We start from the raw sequence: 25,409 nt of genomic DNA, 5'->3' as shown, positions 1-25,409 counted from the left end.
AACACTAGATTTGGGCCTTAATGTTTCAGAGTTATTCGACTTTTAAAGAATTTAGCTTCTTCACTATCTCCCGGGGCCAGTAATTCATTCATTCATTATCAATAGACAATTCAAAACTTTGGCAACTGAACACATATTTACACACCTATGCTTGAGAAGGAACAGGATAAAGAGAATCTTATATTTCCTGCCCCCTTCAACATAATAAGTAGTCTTACTTAATGGATAGCCCAGATTCACAAGCTTACAAACCAAACAAATGCATCCAAATATAACAAAAAATAATATACACCTCACGGGATGATACAAAACAAATACAAAACCAGACACAAAATAAGTAGAATAATACATATAATCTATACTACAGTATAATATATGTAGTGACCAGAGTGTCCAGTTCCCCCGTATTGGATGTCCTGTGAGGTACCACCAGTAATTTGGCCAGTCTGTTCCCGTGGTGGGAATCCTTTTAAGTTTAACACGAGCGAGCAGTAGAGAATATGAAGTGAGTTTTGGCCCAGGATGTATTTTGCTTTATTCATTATTGAAATGTTTTTGGTTTTTTTGCCACCTTATGTTGTATGTTTTGTATATAAGATTTCCAGTTCATTTGATCATCTATTAATACTCCCCAAAATCTTGTTTCTTTTACCCTTTCAATATCTACTCCGTCTATTTGTATTCGTGTTTGATGCTCTTTTCTACTGTTACCAAATAGCATTATTTTAGTTTTACTGAGATTCAAAGAGTCAAACCATTTTTTTTAAATTTGTTCATTTATTCTGTTATTTGTATTATCTTCTGTGTGTTCTCTCCTGAACAGAAAGCAGTTGTGTCGTCCGCAAATAAAACTAACTTTAAGTCCTTTGTAGCTTTACAAATGTCGTTTGTATAAATATTAAACAATCTTGGTCCCAGTATTGATCCCTGGGGTACACCACAAGATATATCTAGCCGTGTTGACATATTTTCACCCATCTTCACATATTGCTTCCTGTTGGTTAAATAGCTTCTTATTCTTGATTAATTGATTTACAAATTGAGGTCCATTGTCATGTATAGATTTAGTTATACCCTATCTTGGTATTATATCTTTGCATAATGCTTTTACTACTGTTAGCACATCTGCTTTTCCTTTAGGAAATATTTCTACCCACTTTGAAAATGCATCTACTATGACCAGACAACACTGTTTTTCTTCACTCCTATTTTGTTCAATAAAATCCATGCATAGATGCTGGAACGGGTGTTTTGGTTTTGGGGAATTGGCCTCGCACAGGTCATGCATGACCTACACATTTTTATTTTTATTTATTTTTTGAATAAGAATAAAAGCTGTAGGTAGTATAGTACTTCTGTATAAGGGTCACCATCCCTCCTGTTGAGACATGAGTACAACCATGGCTCAATACTGCTGCCTACTTATACAGATTTTTTTTGGTAAAATTCGTTTATTGTCTGGACATACATAGATGTCGTCTTTGTTCAACGTGGCTCCGTTTTTTGTTTTTGTTCTTTTTTTTTGGTTTATTTTTCCATTTATCTTTTTCTTTTGGAGTACTTTGTTGTTGCATGTCTTTTAGTATATCATTATTCATTTCACTAGTTTGTAGTTTAAAACCTTGTATTTCTTCTTCTGCTGTTTGTTTTGCTGTTTTGTCCGCAAACGTGATATTGTCATGATCCGTGGTCCGGATCATGTTTTGTTTAGTTATGTTCTGTTAATTTTGGACTTCTTTAGTTCCCGTTTAGGCTTCCTTGTTTGTTTTTGTCACCATGGCGACTTATTTTGTTCACCTGTCTCTGATTAGTGCTCGCCCGCTCACCTGCTTCCCGAGCACCAATCAGAGGCATTATTTAAGTTACCTCTGCCAGTCAGTGAGCCTGGCTTCATTATTTATGTCACACTGTTTGTGTCACGCTTGTACCAATTAAGTTTCTTGTTCCATGCCATAGCTTCTGTTTTAGTCTTAGCTTGACGTGTTTTAGGCACGCCTTTCTTCTTATGTTGTTTGTGTTTTTGGTAGTTGGATGATTTATGTTAATAAATCCCATCCTACCTTTACACCTTCGTCCAGAGCCGTCTTTTTGCATTGAAAGAAGGAACCGCAGCAAGCTGCATAACCCACGTGTGACAGATATTGCGTCCGTTCCGTTGGTGTGTGCCACACATTTGCACATTGCTATTTTAGCTGCTAACTGTACCGCTTTTAATATTACTTTTAATAGTTCTCTATGTGTTACAAGGTTTCCCGTTGACGTTATCATTCCTCTATTTTGCCAGTGTTGTGCAAATGTGTGCACTGTTGAGAATGCATATTGACTATCTGTGTGTATTGTAACATTTTGATCTTATTAATTTACTTGCTTTAGTGTTACTAGTTGTGCCGCTTGCATTGAGTCATTTGATGCTCATTTGATAGCTTTCAAAACTTCAGTTGCTGTAACAACCGCACATATCCTATTCTATTTTTATTTCACAGAATGCTGCTTTAGCTTCTAAATTCCACTCTATGGTGTTGACATTTTTAGATCTTTTTCATACATTAATTTACTTAATGGAGCTACTATTTCTGTGTAATTTGGTATCCAACTTCTACAGTAATTAGTTAATCCTAGAAATGACAATTTGCTTCTTTGTTTGTAGTTTTGGTGCTTGCAGCACTGCTGTTTTTCTGCTTCCCACAATAGTGCGTCCATCTTTGTTTAGAGAATGTCCTAGATATTTTACTTCTGTTTTGCATAATTGGACTTTTGTTTTGCTTACTTCGTGTCCTTCACTGTGTAGATGATTTAATAAGGCTAATGTATCTTTTCTATAGGTTTCCTTATCCGGTGATGCTAATAATATGTCATCCACGTATATCAAGACCTTTTTCTTCCTCCTGGAGGGTCGAATTTGGACATGCTTGCATGCATTGCTTGTGAAAAGATTGTCTGACTTTCCGCATACCCTTGAGGTAGTCTTGTATAGGTGTATCTTTTCCCTTTATAAGTAAATGCAAACCAAAATTGACTTTATTTATGTATTGGTATCGAGAAGAATGCATTACTGATATCAATCACTGTGAAATGTGTCCAATCCTGCATATGATGTTTAAAATTACAGCATTTATTGTCCTAATAAACACTAAATCAATATTCCTAATTCAAATGTTATACCTATTACTTCATGTAATTTTAAATAACATTTTAAACCCACTAAAAACTGTCTAAGTGTATTAACTATAATTTTACAACTCAGAAGAGACATTCTTCCAATTCTTAATGTTTTATTTGTAATTATTATTCAACAATATTCAAAGCAAACAGTTGTAATGGTTATAGTTACTCATATTATATCATCAAAAGTCTATAGCTAACTGAAAGCTGTTGAGATTGCCATGCCTCTTTATTTATTTCATGTTATGCCATTATCTTATCATAGCTCACCACCCAGATGTATGGTGTACTGCAAATGTCTAAAAAATATTCTAACCTAAGAATGTTAGACTACACTTTAAAGTTAAACAACTTAAAACTTACACTTAATACATTTATTTTCTAACTTGCACTCCTGGTGCGCCATACGCACACACACACACACACACACACACACACACACACACACACACAAGGTTATGTGTGTGCGTGAGTGCACATTCTAAGAGATAAGGCGAACACACTCGAAGAGCGTTTTTCTTTTTCTTTTTTTTTTTTCTTCCTCAGCCTCTAAACATGTAACTTATTTTATATCATTTTATCATGCTATACATATCGACTCTTATTATAGTTATTAATCTAGGTTTTTATTTGTTCCATTATTTTAATTATAGATATATATACATATATATTTGTATATATAAAAGCGCTATTTATATATCCAAACATACATGTATATCTTCAATCTACATTTTCTTCATATCTTATTTCAATATCCCCCATTATCTCTTGTTCGCATTAGTTTATTCCATTTTGCATTAATTCTTCCTATTGATTTCTTCCCATTTCACTTAAACTACCAAACAAACAAATACACAAACTTGCAGCGAACCACAACCAACAGCCTACCACTTGTGAATACCTTCATTTGTCACTTTCTCATCTTTTCTTCACTTTCGTTTTCCTTTACAAACAACATCCTGTATCCATCTCTTCCTTACACTTCACACAATGTTTCTATTTTCTGTTCTCCTCTCCTAGAAACCATTCACTTAACGTAAGGTTATAAACATTCTTTTTCCATATTTTCTCAATCCATTCTCTTCACCCTCAATCTTCCTTCACCTGCTCTCTCTCTCTGTCTTTCTCCCTCTCTCTCTTTTCACAATACAAACACAACAATCCAGAATAAATCAGTCTTATAAAATACAACAGGGTCAGCAGCAATCCAAAACCTTTTAATGTCATGCATCTTTATTTATCTCTTAACAATCATTCCTCCTTCATAACCTGAATTTTAGAATTTTAAACTTTAGATATGATTTAGACAAAAAAAAAATCCTTTGTCTCACACGCCATTAGACTGTACAACTCCTCTCTGGGGGAGCTAGGATGACAGGGGATGCAAAACAATAACAGTGCAATACTTTTTCATAACATGGTCATTAATGCCTAGTTTCTCTTGTGATATTCTTATTTTACTGTTATATTTTCATTCTCATTGTTGCTTTTTATTTTTATTCTATTATAATATTTTTCTATTTTGTTTCCATTTATACCCCCATTATTTACTTTTTACTTTTTAAACTCAATCTCAATTTTGTACACTGCTGCTGGGATTTTAATTTTCCTGAGGGAACTCTCCTGAAGGAATCAATAGAGTGCTATCTATCTATTACTAATCCGAGCACAGTTCATGACGTCTCGTCCTTGTAAACACTGGACAGACTTCTTATCTTGCAGACATTTATTTCCATTTAGTTTTATTCTCTACATGTAATTCTACATGCTTCAGTGTCACATAGAAATTTGCTTTCTTTGTTATTTATTTCAATTATTATTTCTGGTTTACTTGCTGTCTGTTTACTTAAGTTCTCATAACTTAGTATGTCCTCTGATTAGAATTTGTTTAACGCTGATCTACGTTTTGTTTTTTCTCAGGACAGTCTCGTGCTAAATGTCCTTCTCTGCCACAACGCCAACATGCAGTAGGGTGTAACTGCTGCCGTTGTTGTTTTCTCCTATTTTGGTTATAATAGATTGTAATAGACCATATCAGATCTGCGTTTCTTTGGGTCCCTCTTTCCATTTTGAGAATTTGGAGTAATCCGTCGTACTTTACAGAGCCGAACTTATAAGGATTACTTTTGTCTTTGTTGTAAGATAGTGGTTCAATTTATTATTGTGGTACATGTCACTTCTACTGGAGGTTTTTCCCCCAGTGGAGATGTCTTGCCTGATGCCTCCACAATAACCCACTATTACTTCTCACAACTTTAGTATGGAGTGATCGCCTAGTGGCGATAACTCCCACACACTCTCACGTTCATACCTTTCACACTTGTTTTACGGAGGTTTCAGTACTTGTGGACTCCGACGTCCTTATATGGCCTCTTCTGTTTTAGAATTGTCGGTTTTTACGTGGACTCCGATGTCCTTAATTTGGTTTATTTTCAATGTTGAATCTTACGGAAGTTTCATTCTTTGCGGACTCCGACGTCCTTCTGATTTGTAGGCCTTTTTACCTGTTAGAGCCTAGGATTTACAGGGTTTGTTTTTGCGTCGTAACCCTTAGTCACACGCTTTTTGTATGCGTCGTAACCCTTAGTTACACGCTTTTTTTTTCTTCTTCTATGCGTCGTAACCCTCAGTCACACGCTATTTTTCCTTTGTAATTCAAAACGTACTCACTGAAATCTGCGTTCCTTCCTCTTGTCCTCGGTTCCCCGTCAGTCGTCAGATCCAGCCAGGGTGCAGAAAAAGCAGCTCCTCAATGGGAGATGTGGGTGCCATGGTCTTCTGGTTTTACTCACCAGGCTGGAATCGTCAGACGTATTGGGATCCGGCTCGAAGGACCAAAGAGATGTCAGGTGCAAACACTGTTGACATCTACTAATCAGACAAGAAGCAAGGAATGAATCAGAGACGGAGTTCAATTTAGCTCATGAGGAGACACGTGTTTTGGGCTGTACTCTAGTTACAGATCCAAACTACGTTCTAAAGAAAAGCCCGTGCGCCTCCTCCATTTATTAGGAAATGGCCCTATTACATCACGGTGACTGAGGGAAAGGGGTAATCTCGACAACTTCAGTAAGACACAATATATGGTTATACAAAAATGCAAATATGTTGACACTTGGTGATATCGCTCAGTCTCTGCTTTGTCTGGTCTTGGAACCAAATATTCGGCCTTGGCTGCCAGCAGGCCGAGTCTGCACACAACACTGATAACGAGGCTAGCAATCTTTTGGATTGCTAGCTCTGCACAAATTGACAATACTTTATAGTATGGCCCTTAAGCATAAAGTTATGATGATAATATATACATAATTATTCTAACAGTGAGTGAGTGTGTGTGTGTGTGTGTGTGTGTGTGTGTGTGTTCTGGCAATGCTTACTTAATGGGGACATCGCTCTGTTTACACAGTCACCTTTAGGGGACCTCTGACGGTATTGGGACAAAAAAACAGGTCCTCTAAAGGGAAACCTTTTTAAATGATAGTCAGATCCATTCTGAAGATGCCTGAGTGATTTTTAAGCTTTGGCCCATAAAACATGTTTACTGGATAGTTTGAGCGTGAGACATTTGCACAGCAGCCCCCTCATTGGGCTGTAGCTGGTACTGCACTCGCTGCTTTTTTTTTAAATGGTCCTCAGTAGTCACGTACAAATTTGTGTGAATTATGCAAAATTATTAAAATTTGGTCCCCATGAACCATATTAACTCTTTTCCCCAGGGTCCCCAGTAAGAATGATCAGCACATTACTTCATCAATCCAGAGATTTAAAGACGTGTATGAGCTAACTAGGCAGTGGCCACTTTACCTATTTTTTTATGCCTCCACAACCTGCAGAAAGGGTGGTCCCCACAAGTGATGATCAAAAACTGGGTCCCCATTACAAATGATAACATGTGTGTGTGTGTGTGTGTGTGTGTGTGTGTGTGTGTGTGTGTGTGTGTGTGTGTGTGTGTGTGTGTCAGCTACAATATGAAGCAACCAGCAGGTGGCGCTGAGCGTCCAAGGTCATATAAATGATTTACAAGTGAAAGTAAACAATAATTTGAAGTATTTCTGGTAGCAATAAACCTCAGACCAGAATGAGGATCAAAACCATCCGTGTGTGCCGTGAGTCAGTCCTCTTTATTCACATCACAACTTTACACGATGTATTGACAACAAGTCCACAAAAAATAGGAAGCAGGCCAGGAACAAACCCATGGGTCAACTGCTTGAAAGGCAGCTATAGGCTAACAGCTATCTTCTATCAGGGCTGTTACTGGATATGAAGCTGACGGCTGCAGGCTGGAAAAACTACCACACATGGTTGCTTTTTAAAAATCTACTTAGAAGCCTACTTAATAAAGTACCACTGATAGTCACACACACACTAGGTGTGGTGAAATTACTCTCTGCATTTGACCCATCCGCTTGTTCCACCCCCTGGGAGGTGAGGGGAGCAATGAGCAGCAGCGGTGGCCGCGTCTGGGAATCATTTTGGTGATTTAACCCCTAATTCCAACCCTTGATGCGGAGTGCCAAGCAGGGAGGTAATGGGTCCCATTTTTATAGTCTTTCGTATGACTCAGCCGGGGTTTGAACTCACGACCTACCGATCTCAGAGCGGACACTCTGATTGATTGATTGATTGAAACTTTTATTAGTAGATTGCACAGTACAGTACATATTCCGTACAATTGACCATTAAATGGTAACACCCGAATACGTTTTTCAACTTGTTTAAGTCGGGGTCCACGTAAATCAATTCATGGTAACCACAAGGCCACTGACAGTAAGTGTCCTGGTACAACTTTTTCATTTCCGATATTGGAGTCTTGCGTATTGGCTGTTACCGATATTAAACCAATACGATATTACCCCAAATCAAACGACACACTTTTATCAATTTGTTGTGTGGAATATTACAGAAAGTTTGATCAAGTGAAATTACCCAAACAGAAAACGATGGTATATGTATAAAAACACTAACCTTATAACAGACATATACTGTATTTTAAGTTAAAGTGGAGATGCTAATTAGCTTTTTGGTGACACCAAGTGGTCACAATAACTCACTTAAATAGGATACTTTCTAATACACATCTGCCTTAGAATATTTTATATGTATATTTGATACCTGCTTATACTGACAAATGTGCTGTTTTAGATCATGGTCAATTAAGGACGCTTATTATGTATGTCTAGCTTGTATGCTATTGTGTGCTTAGCTGTTGTGTAGCTGCTAGCTCCTAGTAGCCTTATGCCTACAATGTTTACTTTTTGTAAATTTCTTGACTACAATACATAAAAACACCAACCTTGTGCGCTTATTGGAGGACATTTAGATGTTAAATGGCTGTGCAGATTTTCACATGTAAACAAGTTGTAGGACTGCTTGTATCGAGGCTTATATCGAATATTTTAAAATGCACGTTTTTGAGCTAATATCGGACCGGGACACTCCTACCTAAAAGCGTATTTGCTGTACACTGCAGTTTGCATGACAGGACATTTGACCTTTCAACTTTTGGTGACAATGTCATTGGGGAGGGGCTAAAGGGAATGCTTACATGGGTTAATAATTAATGACTGAATTATGAATGAATATCATACAATTTGAGACCTGTACAAACATTTTAAGTCATGATTTTAGACATGATGACGACAAGGTGGCTGTTTACATGCGGACCAATAAGAACGCAGCAGAGGGGCCACGTGGTGCGTGTTGGAAAGCCGCCAGCCTTCTTCACACATCGCCGCCGCCGCCTCCTCTTTCTCCCCGGGCGCCAATCAGACGCCACGCGGCGCGCGGCCACGGGTGGCGCCAGACGCAGCGGAGGGCACGAGCCGACACACTCCCCCTCCCTCTCCTGTCACCGAACATCAGCCTGCCAACAAGCACCACCCCGCATCCCCCCACCTCCACCCCCCGCGTCGTGAGGACGACACACGTATCCGTTCATAACCTCCGCCATTATTCATCGCCCCCTCCCCCCCTGCAGGGTCTTGCCGCTTCCTCGCCACCTGCCTCTCCTCCTTCCTGCCTCGCGCTCGCTCTTGCCAAGCCCAGGTGATTATCCACCCCCCCACACCCCCCATTATCCGTTACCTCCCCCCACCGACCCCCCTTCCCTCTCTCCTGCTACTGACAGACCGACAAATCCCTCCTGGTGCTACCCCCCGCCCCTGCACCCCCCCCCCCTCCCCATCTCCTTCCCCGCCAGCCATGATCCGTGGCAGGCTAATTCCCAGACGGTCCTCCTCTTCCTCTTTTCCTTCTTCCTCCTCTCCTCCTCCTCCTCCTCCTCCTGGCGGGCCTGGTAAGTCAGAGCATCTTTTTTTCTCCTCCGCCGCATGCCGCCTTCACGCTTTTTAGCCTCCTTTTTCCTCCTGCTGCGCCTGCGGGAGGAGGCGGGGGGATGGGAGGGGGGGCGTTAATGTGCCGCCTGGGAGTGTTGCTGGCCGCCGTGACCTTCGCACACGCTGACCAGACACGCTAATTAGTCACGCCTCCAGGGAGGGTGCACATTTTATTTCCTGCCACACACACACACACACACACACACACACACACACACACACACACACACACACACACGCATGCACACACACACAAGGAACAGTGATTTGCAGTAAGGTCAGAGGTCATGTGGACAGGAAGTGTGACATCACAGCGTGTGTGTTTGTGCTTGGAGCCGCAGGGAAGTAAACAAACATGTCGGGGATGACGAGCGGCGTGTGCGTGGAGAGCGATCTGTCCTCGGTCCTCCAGAGAAGCTCCGCCTCCTCGCACCATCATCCAAATCACCATGGCTACGGTGCACAGGGCCAGGTGAGTTTGACTTGCCGACACCCACGCCCACCGCCACCACTGACATGCGCTGCGTGTCACAGGTGTCCACGCTGGCGCCGGTGTTGGACTACAGCAGCGAGATGGACCGCTACCGCTCGTCCATCGCCAGCTTCTACAAGACCAACGTTAACATGGATGTCACCAGCTTCCCGCCGTCCGCCAAGCTGGCGGCCCGATTGGCAGCGGCTGCCCCCATCTTCCCCCCTGCAGCCACCAGACTGGGCGCCATGGGGGCAGCGCCCTGGGGTTGCCACGACAACATGAACCATCCGGCGGCAGTCTTCTGGGGCCGGCCGAAGCCCGCCACCACGCATCACCACCACCACCACCCAACTCCAACCGCACCTTCAGGTCACATGACCCCTTCACACCCCCACAGCAGTGTCATGCACCAGGGCAGCGGGGCACCAGGTGCGGTGGGAGGTGGACGGCCCGACGAGGGTGGACGGACAGAAAAACATTCACTTCCTGTTGCTCAAACACCCCACCACCACCCTATGGCGCCGAGCAATGGGAACTTCCCGCCGGGCTATGGAGGAGGGGCTGACTGTGGCATCAACAAGCAAGGACATGCCCACCCAGATGTGATGGGCCTGTCAGAGGGAGGGAGCTGCAACGGGGGAGGGGTTCTCGGGAGCAGCTTCTTAGGGGGCCTGGGCTTACCCCCGGGTGTCATTGTCATGGCGATGGGGTCGGCCGGGGGTGGGATTTCAGACGCCAGCAGCGCTTTCCAGATGACGGGCAGCCAGCGAGTGCCGGCGGACTGCCAGCAGCACGCCAACACTTCCCCATGTCCCGCCTCTACCTCGCCCTCAGGTGTGACCGCGGGGGGTGTGGTCTTGTCATCGTCGTCAGGGGCGGCAGCCAAGAGAAAGAGGAAACGGTGTGGCGTCTGCGGGCCGTGCAGGCGCCTCATCAACTGTGGCGTGTGTTCGTCATGTCGCAACAGGAAGACAGGTCACCAGATCTGCAAGTTCCGGAAGTGCGAAGAACTCAAGAAGAAGCCGGGGGGAGGCGGGGGAGGGGCACTGGAGGTGAGACCCACATTGTGTTTGTCACAATTTATTATAGATTTGTCTTCACCACCTCCCTAAGGAGTCAGCACAAACCATGGCTAATTAACACACACACACACACACACGCTCCAGCAGAACATGCACGTTAGCAAATGAGTCCATTACCCACTAATTGGACCTGTGGCGAGTGTGAGTGATGATGGGGTGTGCACGTGTGTGTGTGTGTGTGTGTGTGTGTGTGTGTGTGTGTGTGTGTGTGTGTGTGTGTGTGTGCAGTTTCCTCTGTCCTTAAAGAGCTTTTTTTCTCTCGCTCTGCTCCACAGAGACCGCCATCTGTCCCGACCGGTGAGGCCTTCCGTTGGTTCTTCTAGTCAGTCCTGGAGGCCAAACAGGAAGTGGTCATCACACTGGACTAACGTGTGTGGGTGTGTGAGAGGGACTGTTGACAGCTGCTTCCTGGTGGCTGCTTGCTGTATATGTCATTAGCTCCGCCCTCCCCACGTGTGAGCAGAGGGCTCTAAGTGTAAATGAATACATTTTCTTAACCTTGGTTTCTCTTTCTTCAACTCCTAACACCTGTCAATCATACAGGTGGGCGGGGATTCATGCTAAGGTCTGACACACCGCGTGGCCGTTCTCGTCCGGACTCCACCTGAAACTTCTCGGCCTCCAGAGGTGAAGCGTGTGAGCTGAGCAGGAGTTCCACCACACAAAGGACTACAACATGGAGGACTACAAGTACCACGTGACCTCTACAAATGCTCCTCTTCAAGAAGCTTCCAATGGATTTCCTGTCTCGGACACGACTCTGACAGTGTTGTAGTTTTATGACGAAGTCGAGATCCGGCAGACTTGGACAAGAACCACGCAGGCAGCTTTAAACAAGGAAGAAAATGTCAACACCCTCTTTCAAGAGCCCTACCATGAAGACACACACACACACACACGTCAGCTGATTGCTTCACATTGAGTGCTCATGTGAACAACAGTGGTGCGAGGCAGAACGCTGGTTGTCCTTGACGACGAGCACCGTGTTGCTAAGCAACTGCTAACAATGGACCTGCTAATGTTCCACAATGTGGGCGTGGCCTGAGAGGGTGGAAGGGAAATGCTTGCACACAATGATCCCTGACAAGGTTTGTCAGAGAGGGTGTGAGTGCGCTAGATTAACACTTCCAGAGTTTTTTTTTTTTTCAAGCTTCACATTCAAAGGCACTCGAGGTTGAAAAAAAGTTGACCTTCATTTTGAAGCCACAAGAACTGCTTTAACGTGCCATCTAGTGGCATGCAACAGACATTGCAGCTGAAAGGAGGACAAGATCCAGTAGGAACGTGTCACCATGGCAACAAGATGCTAAGCAGTGGCACAGTGAAAAAACAACTAATTTCCAACACGTTTTTGCCAACATTTCAATAAAACTCAGGTCTATATGCATCCCCCTGCACCACAAGATCTTTGTATTGGTTCCTATTATGAAAGTTTTGGAAATGTTACTGTGGAGGAGTGCCATATAGACTAGTCTACACTGCAGGCCGAAGTGGCCAAGATCGGACTTTTTCGAAATCTGATTTTTTTCCAGCTGACTCTTTACACTGCAAGTAAAGTGTGATCTTTATCGGACTCCAGTATAAACACGCACAGGACCCAATGTGGCCGCGTCACTTGCATGCGCAGTTCGATAAGTGAAAACGAGTTGTAGACCCAAAGTTAATCCGTCGAAATGAGCTATCTCTTGGGGGTGAAGAGATTACTTGTCACTGACACTACAAGTAAGTGATTATTTTATCATATATTTTATTTTATATCTAAATTGGCATTTCGAAACTTACAAGTATAATTTTTTAATGCAGAAGCAGCATAAATCGATACACCGCTGGTAACTTTTTTCGACAAATCAGCTCATTTCGCCAGAACACCGGATTCCGTAAGTAAACAAAGAAGTTGTTACTAAAGTTAAAGTCCCAAAGATAGTCACACACATACTGGGTGTGGTGAAATTTGTCCTCTGCATTTGACCCATCCCCATGTTGACCCACTGGGCGGTGAGGGGAGCAGTGAGCAACAGCGGTGGCCATGCTCAGGAATCATTTGGTGATTTAACCCCAAATTCCAACCCTCGATGCTGAGTGCCAAGCAGGGAGGCAATGGGTCCCATTTTTATAGTTTTTGGTATGACTCCGCCAGGGTTTGAACTCACAACCTTCCAGTCTCAGGCCGGGCACTCTAACCACAAAGCCACTGAGCATGAGAAAACATCCACACTTGGAAAATAACTGCAGAAGAAGAAACAAGAGAATTGCAAAAAATAAAGTGATCGTACTGCACACACGAATGATGAGGTAAAATTTGCAATCAGGTTGCATTTTACTGTAGTCATATTTGAAAAGATCAGATTCCAATCAGATTTGGACGACCTCCTGCTGTAGCCCAAGATCAGATTAGAAAGACTTTGGAGCACTTGGACTGGCAAATAATATATGATCAATGTCACTTGAGGGAAATAAAAATCAGATTTGGTGTGCCTAGTAAACAGGGCCATCATCGAATACCATGCACACGTGCATGCATGTGCCCTTAAGGTTGTCAGCCTAGGCCAGTGGTCATTAATTACATTTGTCCAAAGGCCTGATGTTCCTTGCATACACTGAGAGCCAGATGATATCAAAAATGTTAGCCTTCGCCTGCATTAACAGTAAAGGTAACTGCAGCAAGCCACTAAAGTCTAGCACGGATCTAATTTTTTAAATCGAGAACCACCAGTGTATGATCAGTGATTACATTTGTAGAGGTTGTGTACCCAGAGAATGGAGCCAGAAAGTAGTGTATATCACTTTTTACACCAATGTTAAGAAAACAAATTAAAATAGAATCAGAAGTGAGAACGTCAGGCTTAACGGCAAGCGTGATTGAGTTGTGTGACTAATAATTTGCTACAGTGCTCTTATTCAATGAACAAACATAAACACAACGCTTTTGTTTTTGCTCTCTAATTTACCTGAGCTGAACTCAAATCTTTAAATATTTTTCTATATACACAAAAGGCATATTTCTTTCAAATGTAAGTTTGAATCTGTTAGTGAGCACTTCTCCTTTGCCAAAATAATCCATCTGCTTCACAAGTGTGGCATATCACAATGGTCCTTTGACTGCATGATCATTGCCCAGGTGTGCCGTAGGTTGGCCAAATGAGAAAAAAAAACAATCTACTGCGCCTAAAGTTGACAAGGTTTATTGTAGCCTATAGAATGTCGTTGGATATTAGCAGAAACTTGAACATGATCATGCTGCAACATGAGGTGATGGTCATGGATGAATGGTACAGCAACGGGCCTTGGAATCACGTCACAATATACACTATATTGCCAAAAGTATTTGGCCACCTGCCTTGACTCACATATGAACTTGAAGTGCCATCTCATTTCTAGCCCATAGGGTTCAATATGATGTCGGTCCACCTTTTGCAGCTTCAACTCTTTTAGGAAGGCTGTCCACAAGGTTGCAGAGAGTGTTTATAGGAATTTTCCACCATTCTTCCAAAAGCGCATTGGTGAGGTCACGCACTGATGTTGGTCGAGAAGGCCTGGCTCTCAGTCTCTGTTGTAATTCATCCCAAAGGTGTTCTATCGGGTTCAGGTCAGAACTCTGTGCAGGCCAGTCAAGTTCATCCACACCAGACTCTGTCATCCATGTCTTTATGGACCTTGCTTTGTACACTGGTGCACAGTCATGTTGGAAGAGGAAGGGGCCCGCTCCAAACTGTTCCCACAATGTTAGGAACATGTAATTGTCCAAAATGTTTTGGTATCCTGGAGCATTCATAGTTCCTTTCACTGGAACTAAGGGGCCAAGGCCAACTCCTGAAAAACAACCCCACACCATAATTCCTCCTCCACCAAATTTCACACTCGGCACAATGCAGTCCCAAATGTACCCTTCTCCTGGCAACCTTCAAACCCAGACTTGTCCATCAGATTGCCAGATGGAAAAGCGTGATTCATCACTCCAGAGAACGCGTCAACTGTTCTGAAGTCCAGGAGCGACAGGCTTTACACCACTGCATCCGACGATTTGCATTGGACTTGGTGATGTATGGCTTAGATGCAGCTGCTCGGCCATGGAAACCCATTCCATGAAGCTCTCAGCGTACTGTACGTGGGCTAATTGGAAGGTCACATGAAGTTTGGAGCTCCGTAGCAACTGACTGTGCAAAAGGTCTTTGCACTATGTGCTTCAGCATCCGTTGACCCCTGTCTGTCAGTTTATGTGGCATACCATTTCGTTGCTGTTGTTCCCATTTTCTTATAATAAAGCCGACAGTTGACTTTGGAATATTTAGGAGCGAGGAAATTTCACGATTGGATTTGCTGCACAAGTGGCATCCTATGACAGTTCCACGCTGGAAATCACTGAGCTCCTGAGAGCGGCCCATTCTTTCACAAATGTTTGTAGAAACAGTCTCCATGCCTAAGTGCTTGATTTTACACACCTATGGCCAGGCCAAGTGATTAGGACACCTGATTCTCATCATTTGGATGGGTCGCCAAAATTATTTGGCAATATAGTGTATCTGTGCATTCAAAATGCCTTCCATAAAATTCACTCGTTTTCGTTGTCCATAACGTACACGTGCCCATACCGTAACCCCACTGCCACCACAGCCCTCTCGATCCACAACGTTGACATCAGCATAGCGCTTCTGTGCCCCACACAATGCTCTGAACAGTGAAAACCAGGAAAACCTTTTCTCCAAAGTGCCAGATAGGATAAGGTATACTTTATTTATCCCGTAGTGGGGAAATGATGTGGTTGCAGTGCATATACACAAACAAGGTAAAACATGAAAACAAGAGGGAAACATTAAAGAACACAAAGGACATATTAAAAGAACACAGAGCTGCTGCAACCAGCTGCCACTTCAGCGTTACCAGCTCTACATACAGCTACAAAAGTAAAACAACAAAAAAACCAAAAAAATTGCAATAAATAATACATATTGTGCACATAAGATTGCACCATGCATACAAACAACAAAACAAAAACACCATTTCAACACCCACATATACGGCTGTGGCCTCTGCGGTGTTCCATGCCATCCTCTGCTGGGGTGGGGGGTCCGCACGGCCAGAGACAGGAACGGACCCAACAAAGCAACCAAGGGAGTTGACTCTGGGAGACCAAAGAGTCCGATGCAAGCTCGTTCAGCTGTGTGAGGCTTGTTCATCCCGGTGCTCTACGCTAACTCTGCATTTCTGTCTCTTCCTCCGGTCTCTCCACACGGACTCTGGTGTGGCAGAGAGCCAGCAGCTGGTCTACAGTGCAAACATGGCCATGGCCAAAAGGCTCCCTGGAGGCTGATCCAATAGTTCACAAAAAAGCACCAAAAAGCAACGCAGAAGTCACGAAAGAGCCACCACTTGTTGCGCCGGCAAAAAACACAGGCTTCCCTGAGACGCTTTCTGGCAGTTTATGCAGCAATTCTTTGGTTATACAAACCAATTGTTGGCGATGAAGATGCTGGATGTGGAGGTGCTGCGCTTGTGTGGTTACATATTGGATGTACAGCACAACTCTCTAAAAATCCTCTGAAGAGCAACAGCTCAATCAGCATGCCTATTACACGCCTCCTCAACACTCATGCTGTGTGACAATACTGCACATTCATCAGCGCAAACTTAAGCACACGTCACGTCAGCATCTGACAACTCTGAGCTGGATTGATTATTTCAGCTAAGAAAAAGTGCTCACTCACCCTGTTTTAGAAAGATGTCAACAATCCATCCATTTTCTACCGCTTGTCCCTTTTGGGGTCGCGGGGGGTGCTTGCGCCTATCTCAGCTGCATTCGGGCGGAAGGCAGGGTACACCATATTTGAGACAATTATTTTGTGTACATAGCAAGTTGTAGGTATTGGAATTCAGCTCATGAAAAAGCAAACATTTTTGCATCAAAATTTTTTTTCAGAATGAAATACATGACACACATTTATCTGTACATTACTTTTCTCAATAAGCACCATAACTATCACACTGCTGTTTGAAGCACTAATGTGGGGCGGTCTCGGATTTTCACTATAAAGTGACCAATCAGCAATAGATTTAGTGCCGCACATGCCAAAAGTATATTTCTAAATAGCCTTCACAGTCATTGTATGATTAAGAAAACCAAACATTGTTATTTTTGTAACCTGATAGCCTATTTCGAATTCAGGAATTTTGGTCAGGAGGCCTGAATGGAAAGTTCTGGCTGGCCAGATGTTGCTAACTGGCTGCATTGATGATCCCTGGTCTAGGAATAAGGTGTCCAAACCTTTTCTCACTGAGGGTCGCATAAAAAAATCTAAGAATACAGGGGGCCAATTTCATTTTTATTTGGTAAAAAGGAAATGCCAAATATGTTTAAGACAAACTTTTGTGTTATTATTAGTTAATATCATATTTCAGTTTTTTCCTGCATTTTTAAAAGTTTTGCTGTTTTTTTTTGTTGAATTATATTTTCACAATGTTTTGAGAACCAATAAAAAATAATTTAAGGTCACAAATGGCACCCAGGCTGCACTTTGACCCCCACTGGCCTAGGGGAAACACTGACTTATGAAAGACATAAGTCAGGGAGGCGGGGCACCCAGTTGATGGTCAACGAACAGTCAGCGGGCAACAGAGACGGGGCTCCACGACCTGTCTAAATGACGTGATGACAACAGGGTCAGAGGTCACATGTTGTACTGACATGACAGGCAGCTGACGAGGTGGGCGGGGTCATGGAGGAGCTGGGTGATGAGAAGCAGCGGGAGTCGAAGAGGGAGGGGGGAGCAGGTGAGACGCTGTGGTCACTTCCTGCAGCTGTGCTGTCAACCGGACCTGCACTGGAGGACTCAAGGTCACCGCCATGGGGAACCCCGCGACCTTCATGCAGGTAGTCAAGATGTGAGAATACATCTGTCATACTTACAGTGGGGACTGAAAGGTCAGTAGAGAAGTGGACGGACACATCGTCCTCTGTCTCGACAAGACGGGGCGCTGCATCCTTGCTGGGAGGGGCGCGTCTCAGAGGGGGTGGTGAGGAAAAGGAGGTGGGGTCTGGGAAATTAAGCGACGGTGGCCTCTCCTTGTTGTGACTCCTGAAGGCATCAGATGAGGTCATGGAGAGGTCATCTGTGATGTTGCAAAAGGCCGTTTCTGTTTGTTTTGAAACAAGCTCCCTGATTAGTCCTTGTGTGTCAGCAATGGGTTGTCCTTCTTCGCCACGCCCATTGTTACTGAGCGAATGGCGCTCACCGCTATTACCTTTGTGAAAAGCTGGCTCCGCCTCAGACCGGTCTGATCCCCCATCTAGGATATCTACAGGAAGTTCCCCAATGTCAACAGCTGCGGCCACGCCCACACTGGCCATGCGCACCAATGAGAGAGGTGGAAGATGACCCAAGTCGTCGCCATGTTGGCTGCTTGGCGGACTGCTATCGCTGTCCAGCGTGATGATGGGCGGCGGCCTGCGAGAAAAATGGTGTCAAGAAAGTTCAGCCATGTTTCAGTCTCCGGCCATTGGTCCGGTCCATAAAGAAATATTGAAATATATCGCGGAATAACTTTTCCTCCATATTAATAACAGACAATCTCGATAGTTTATTTTGTCCACATTCTAACTTTGGTATAAATAACTGCAGCAACATCAGCACAACAAAGACCTTTGCGGCCAAGGCGAAAAGAGGTCTCACTCTGAGACTTGGCTGAGTAAAGTGTGTGATGTTAGCAGCATTGAATAGTGGGGAAAGAACAGATTTTAGAACATAGCAGCAAGAGAACATATTTTAATTTGTTTCTGTTTGTACAAACTTAAAGACATATTAGAAGTGAGTTCATGGTTTGAAAAAGTTTGTTCTGCTCTGGATTGTTCTTTTTTTTGCGGAACGCGCTTCTTTATGTAACACAAGCTTTGGACAAAATAGCATCAGTTCTGAAAGTCTTTTGTCTGAAATATATCATTTGTGCATCAATATACTGATATATTATTACATGTACAATATATCTAAAATCGGCGCACAGCTAAATTACTTCATGTTTTGTCGTAAAATTAAGTTTAAAATATGAGATAATGTTGCACATTGTACTATGCAAATTGTTGTTTGCATATTCAGAACCGCGTATGAGTATATGCACACACACTTCAAAGACATGTACGTCGATGAGATTCTATGTGACTGACACTTCCGTTTTCCAACCATGGGCCTGTAACTTACCTAATATCAATATCTTCAATAATAATAACACACAGAGACCTAAAGAGTTGTGAGCAAAATGAGATTTGTAAAATAATATTGGCAGTGTCTGTGAATATTATACAGTGAGATAATGAAGAATTGCTGTTGGGCCAAGTTCCCTGCCAAGGTTGCCCAGCGAAAGCTGTCAGACGAATGTCCTTCACCGCCTCGGCCCCCGAATGAGGCTGGTGAGGCCCCCTGAGAGGTTTTTGTTTTCCCCATAACTTCTGGTTGTTTGAGGGGGCGCTGTGTGATGGGCACTCGGACCATGCTCACACCAAGCTGGTATTTGGCGAGGTTTCGGGTAAACTTGAGCGCACTGTTAAGGCGCATTGAGGTGTGTATTTTTTACTTCTCATGTTGGCAGTCTTAAATAAAGACCTTAGAGAAACAGCTATCTTGTGTTTCCTGCACTTGCCACAAGTTCAGGGTTTTCTCCCAGATTGCCAAGATATCTGTGGCGTTGGGGGTGTGACTAGGGGCGTGGTCAATATGACATCATCACATTTGCTATGATGCATATATATAAAATGTATATATACATATTTAAAACACATCTGTTATAATGAATGTTTCTTACATACTATTGTTTTGCTAATTTTTTCAATTGTTGCTGCTTGATGTACAATGTACCTTGTTCAGAATATTTATTTTCTTTAGATTTCCCCAATCCGTTTAGTCACTCTTTCTTTAATGACTTGCAACAAAGATAGCATCTATTTCTGTTGTTATTGTCGACTGTTCTCGTGTTTAGAGACTCTTTACTTCTGTCACTCCATGTCCGCGACAAAAAGCGAGCCGCAGAGAGCATGACATGAAAACTTGCTTTGCGCTGCTGGGAGCCTTTCTCTCCTTAAAAGCCACCAGTGTCATTTTAAATTTTGAAGATCGCTGTCTGTGGGTATATTTCGGATACATTGAAGTACGTCCACATTGCGGACATGCTGACTCTGCTCCAGACAAGCCTGTGCGTATTGCTTACGTCATTACAACATTCGGTTTAGGCAGCGCTGTTCCGTTGATTAAATTTCCAGTGCATCACTAGTCAATAGTGCGCAAATAATAAAATATATATAGGTAACAAGTTACTGTAGGTATTTGAATCCACTTGTTCCAACAAGGGTTTATGTGAGTGCTCAATAGTGCCCCCTCTCGACATGGGTTAGCATTACAACTGCCAGCCTCACTGTATTGACCGGTGCACATTCCATTCCACATCAGGAAATAAACGGCGTCCAAAACGTCATTCAAGTCTCCTGTCCATCATTATTTCACAAACACAACGCAGAGCCTAGGAGGCTTGAACTTGCGACGATTCCAGTGCATTCAGCGGAGGTTACGCATGCCCGCAAAATATTACTTTATTTTGTTTTCACGTAAAAATCCCTAATTTTTTAAGGTGTGGTGGCTAATATATTGCCGTGGCGCACCGCCACAATCAAATATATTAAGGGGAAACCCTGTAGTTCAAAAACTCATGAACAGATTTAGCAGCCAACATAGTCAAATGCAGTGAATAGTTATAATTACTTACTGACAAAGCCAGGTGAGGCAGTTATAATTTACTAACTATGTACTAGGGATGTATCGATTACCTATATAATTGATAAATTGAGGTAAAATTCCCGATGGTTAGTATTACGGTTTTAGATCAAAATTATGTAAAACCTTGATTGTTAACCGCACTTTGATAAACTCAAGGACCAATGATATTGCTCATTTCCTAGATAAGCTAAGTCCCAATTATATTACATGAGCCTTGGGGAAATGGTGAATGCGATATTTAATCAAATGTTTTCTTTTTGTTCTGAATAAATCAAAGCACTAATGTTAAGAAATAAAACATGTTAAACTTGCTAATTAGAGGTTGATTGGCAACACTAATTTGGTCCTAGTGTGTGAACGGGAGTGTGAATGTTGTCTGTGTATCTGTGTTGGCCCTGCGATGAGGTGGCGACTTGTCCAGGGTGTACACCACCTTCCACCCTAATGCAGCTGAGATAGGCTCCAGCACCCTCCGCAACCCGAAAAAGGACAAACGGCAGGAAATGGATGGATGGATGGAATTGCTAATTAGTTAACTGCATTTTTGTTGCTACTATTAAAACAAACACTATGTTATCAATATCGTGTAAATGTGTCAAGAGAAAGAAAATGTACCTGCTGTGCTGCTGCGTCTTGTGGTGGCGTTTACGGGCGGAAACTGAGGAGGCAGCGCCTTCGTAGACAATCTCCACGCTGGGACTGCGTCTGCTGCTATGAGATCAGAGAGGTAGGGTCACTGATGTGTCAGACTGGACAGAGAAATCGGAAGTTCTTACCTCATATTTGATCTGCCACGCATCCTCCTTTTGCTCTTCCTCCCTCGCGGCCTCCAGCTGGGGTCTGTGTGGCGGTCAAGGTGTCGGCTCTTGTACTTTCTCTTCCCGCCAGGCTTCTCTTCGCGTGTGCATGCCGGCGTGTGAGGCAATGACGGTGGTGGGGAGGAGCAGAGCGAGGACGAGGAGGACGAGGGGGAGGAGGAAGAAGTGGTGAGACGGGAGTCCCGAGATGAGCAGTATTCGGAGGCGGAGTCTGTCGGGCTGACAAGGAGCGGTGAGATGGACTCAATGCTTGAGCGCATAGGTGAGCACATCATTGCAGGATAAATGCAGCGATTGGGATTGGCCGAGATACCGCTTAGACCCCGCCCTTTCCTTTTTCTTCTCCTCCTGGTGCTGTTGGCTTCGGGAAGAGGCGGACTGATCGTGCATAGCGAGCTGCCTGAGCCAGAGAAACAAGCCTTGCCGCTCTCTGTGTCTTTTGCCTTTATAGCGGTCGAGATGGAGGTAGGGATTGGAGGTAATGTGGAGAGGGGCGCTGTCTTTTGGAGCTCCTCCCCTTCTGTGTCAGATGACAGCTGTACGAGTTCAGGTGTGCGCTCGGCCATTGGCTTTTTGTATCCTACGATCATGCACTCGCCCTCCTCATTGACTGCTTCCGGTGGGGCGGGGCTTAAGGCCTCTGAAGTGGAGTAAGAAGGGCCCGGCGTCTCGTCGTCCCAGGCTGAGAGGCTGAGTGAACTTCCATCTGGCATGACGTTATTGCGATGCTCCTCCTCTTCTGCTTCCTCCCCTTCGGAGATAGCAATGACGGAGCTGTTGGCGGAGTCACCGTTCGAGGCGTCCAGCTCCATGGCATTGGGCAGCGGCTCGTACACAGCATGCAGGTCGTAGTTGTCCATTGTGAGTGGCGAACGGGCAAAACTGACCAACTCGTGGAGAAAGTGCTCCGTTCGGGCCAACAGGAATGGCCGCAAATCTTCCTCGATAGTGGGCGTGTCTTCCAGGCCGTGTCGAGCCAGTCTTGCTATGATAAAGCTCTGTACGATGTTTAAGAGTGAGCCCTGCGCACCGTACAGCACTGTGAGCTCCCGGCGCAGCCAGGGACGAAGTCTGTTCAGTTGGGTGGGGTCCCGTCGGAAGCCATCGACCGTGATATCACGCTGCGCTTCGGTCTCACTCACACCAGCTACGCCATGTACACGGACACTGCAGCGGTAGAGGGCACGGCGAAAGGCCACTGCCTCCCGTTCTCTAAGACGTCGCAGAACCCCACCTTCTTGCTGAAGACGTAACCTTGCTGACAATCGGGTCATGAGCCGCCGTGATGCGCTGTCGTTTGGAGCCGCGCTCGCTCCGGGGCCCCCCAGGCCTTCAAATACGACGCCATGCTCCGCCAGGTTGGCCGCACCCCTAAGGTGTTGCTCGTCATCGGCGTATTCATCATGAGGAGGGACAGAAAGAGGTGGGACATCCAGATACCACTCCCAAACGCCACGTTCCTCCTCCCTTCTACGCCTCCTGGCAGTGGTTTCCGTGCCATCAGCGACTCTGTGCCTCCTTAGCAGGAGCCTCATCTGCTGGTCGTTTCTTGCCGCAGATGCCATAGCCGCTACCATAGCCACTGTGGCCGCGACACTACTGCTCGGGGGGGCGGGCCGCAAAGTGTACTCCTTAAAGTCATCATGTGCACGCACCGAGTGCAAGATGGACTTGAAGGGCTGCTTGCAAAGCGGACACTCTGCCTTGTTGTGCGACCACTCCTGGATACATGGGAAGCAAAAGCGGTGGAGGCAGCGGTCCAAGTAAGCCATGTTGTTGAAGCGGTCCAGACAGATGGGACACTTGGAGTCAGGCGAAGCATCCTCTGAGGCCAGAGCGGCACGGGCCGATACTGAAGAGGAGGAGGTGGCGGGAGGAGAAGACGTGGTGGTCTGCCTGCTCCTGGCGTTTTTTGTCTTCTTCGCCCTGCGACTTCCACTGCCGCTTGCTCGGCTCCTTACCTCTTCCTGCTGCTGCCCTCCTGCGCCACCATTGTTGGTGTCATTTCTGGTGTCAGAACGGCGAACACGCAGCTTCATTGATGTGGGGGACATCACCTGACCAAAGACAAGACGCATCACGATCAACACATTTCTTCCAGCATTAGGCAAGATTGTGTACGTGTTTGTGAGCATTGTGTGTCATTGGTCTCTCATTTTTCATTTAACTGTTTGGCACCGACAAGGAACAACTTTAGTTTAGGTTATTGATTATGGAACAGTAAAAAGAAAAGTAGGCATAGGTATGTGTGTATTCACCGCTGGCTGGCTCTCCGCAGTGGTCACTCAGAGCGTTTCACACTTGAATGTGCTATCTTGAGTAGCAACCGGCACGCTGTTTTCAGAGTTCAACTGCGATCGTGTCATTTTCGTCACCACTATAGACCTATTTTCATGACGTAGAACACATATCCTTGTTTATTCAGAACATCAAAATTTTTAGGTAAGACAAGTACTTGTGCCACAAAGATCATATAAAAGTTGACACTGCAAACTCCCCCAAAAAATATACAATGAGTGAAAACTTCATTGGAATTCCTTTTAAAGTGTAAGTTATACATGTATCTGTGAGTCTGCCAAATATATTTTAAATTGATGGATTCTCACACTGGTTCTTTAGACTAGCCGACTTTCTCTTCTTGGGCGCTCACGTCACAAGTCGAGTCGGACCAATCATGTTTACTCAGATTGTTCAGATTAAACCCATTATTTATGTTTCTTTGTTAAATCAACACTCCAAAAATACCAAGCCTTTTAAGATGGGGTAAATATTAGAAAGTTATGACATTTAGAAACAAAAAAGGTCACACCTACAACCTTAAGCCCCAATGACTTTGTATTGAAGAGGTTGGCCATAAATTAGTGCATTTTCACCGTGTTGAAAAAAATCATAACTTACTTAATATATATCACAGGAAAACTATACTTTTTATCACTGAAATCGTCTTAAGAAGACCTGTATGATAAAACTGGTTTCATGTAAAGGAATTGTTTTTTTCAAATGTCACACACATACCTTCATGGTAATGGACAAAATACAAATAACTCACAAACCATTTGAAAGTGTTCTACAAAATATCACAAGACAATCAAATAAAACGGACAACAAAGACGCATCGTGAGCTAGCTGCTATTAGCATGTTATGCTAACAGGACGTTAGCTTTGCCCCAGTCGTGCAGTTGATAAGGACAGATACAGTTTTCTTATTTTTGTGTTTTTTTAAAAAGATCTTTTAGTTTGTTTGATGATGTGTTAGCATGCTAACATGGTTAGCTTCCGTACCTCACCACAAGCACACTCACGACTCTAACCGGCAACACCTTTTCATTGGACGTTCACTCCTCTTTCGATAGACGAACTTCCTGTTTACTGCTCCTTGGCTTGCAGTAATTTTAGAGAAAAATTCCCAATAAAATTGTTCATAAAAATGTGTGACTTTTGAGGATTGCTGTCGCCGAAACGAACATCTGAGGCTGTCCCCGTGCACTGTTGTTACGTCATCATTGGCGGACCGAGTACTCAGAACTCCCGGATGTCTTTCATTTAATTGTGGGTTTTACTTGTGTTTATATTATAATGTGTTTGACGTTTTACAAGGGGTGGTTTCAAAATAAATATGACATACTAACCGCATCAATAACACCTAACAAAAGAGCGAGAGAGCCACAATACACACATATAAAATATATATCTCAGGATGCATCGCGCAGTGTGCGAAGATGATTGCGGTATAAAGGGTGATTGATATTGCCCATCAAATCTTTAATTTTCTTTTCGCAATA

At 44.0% G+C, this 25,409-nt stretch overlaps 2 protein-coding genes across 7 annotated transcripts; one reads left to right on the top strand and one right to left on the bottom strand.

Annotated features, from left to right (window-relative positions):
• The first annotated feature begins 9,587 nt into the window (after positions 1 to 9,587).
• Positions 9,588 to 11,747, top strand: LOC133605620 (uncharacterized). The gene is made up of 4 exons (XM_061958849.2): positions 9,588 to 9,972; positions 10,035 to 11,027; positions 11,333 to 11,532; positions 11,601 to 11,747. The coding sequence occupies exons 1-3, from the start codon at positions 9,856 to 9,858 to the stop codon at positions 11,378 to 11,380; spliced, it is 1,158 nt and encodes a 385-aa protein (XP_061814833.2). The 5' UTR covers positions 9,588 to 9,855; the 3' UTR covers positions 11,381 to 11,532; positions 11,601 to 11,747.
• On the bottom strand, positions 11,739 to 25,137 carry LOC133606480 (uncharacterized). Of its 6 annotated transcripts, none has more exons than XM_061960483.2 (5): positions 24,910 to 25,137; positions 21,586 to 23,684; positions 21,425 to 21,520; positions 17,959 to 18,496; positions 11,739 to 11,884 (listed from the first exon to the last, which is right to left on the bottom strand). In XM_061960483.2, the coding sequence occupies exons 2-5, from the start codon at positions 23,679 to 23,681 to the stop codon at positions 11,762 to 11,764; spliced, it is 2,853 nt and encodes a 950-aa protein (XP_061816467.2). In that variant the 5' UTR covers positions 23,682 to 23,684; positions 24,910 to 25,137; the 3' UTR covers positions 11,739 to 11,761. The 6 variants fall into 6 exon arrangements, with proteins under 6 accessions (XP_061816467.2, XP_061816468.2, XP_061816466.2 ...); XM_061960484.2 differs by lacking the exon at positions 11,739 to 11,884 and adding an exon at positions 15,265 to 17,872; XM_061960482.2 differs by lacking the exon at positions 11,739 to 11,884 and having other exon boundaries at positions 15,265 to 18,185; positions 18,294 to 18,496.
• Between the last annotated feature and the right edge of the window lie 272 nt (positions 25,138 to 25,409).

The sequence above is a fragment of the Nerophis lumbriciformis genome, linkage group LG05 (genome assembly GCF_033978685.3).
Source record: "Nerophis lumbriciformis linkage group LG05, RoL_Nlum_v2.1, whole genome shotgun sequence".
NCBI classification, from domain to species: domain Eukaryota; kingdom Metazoa; phylum Chordata; class Actinopteri; order Syngnathiformes; family Syngnathidae; genus Nerophis; species Nerophis lumbriciformis.
This window is presented reverse-complemented; position numbering and strand designations above follow the sequence as displayed.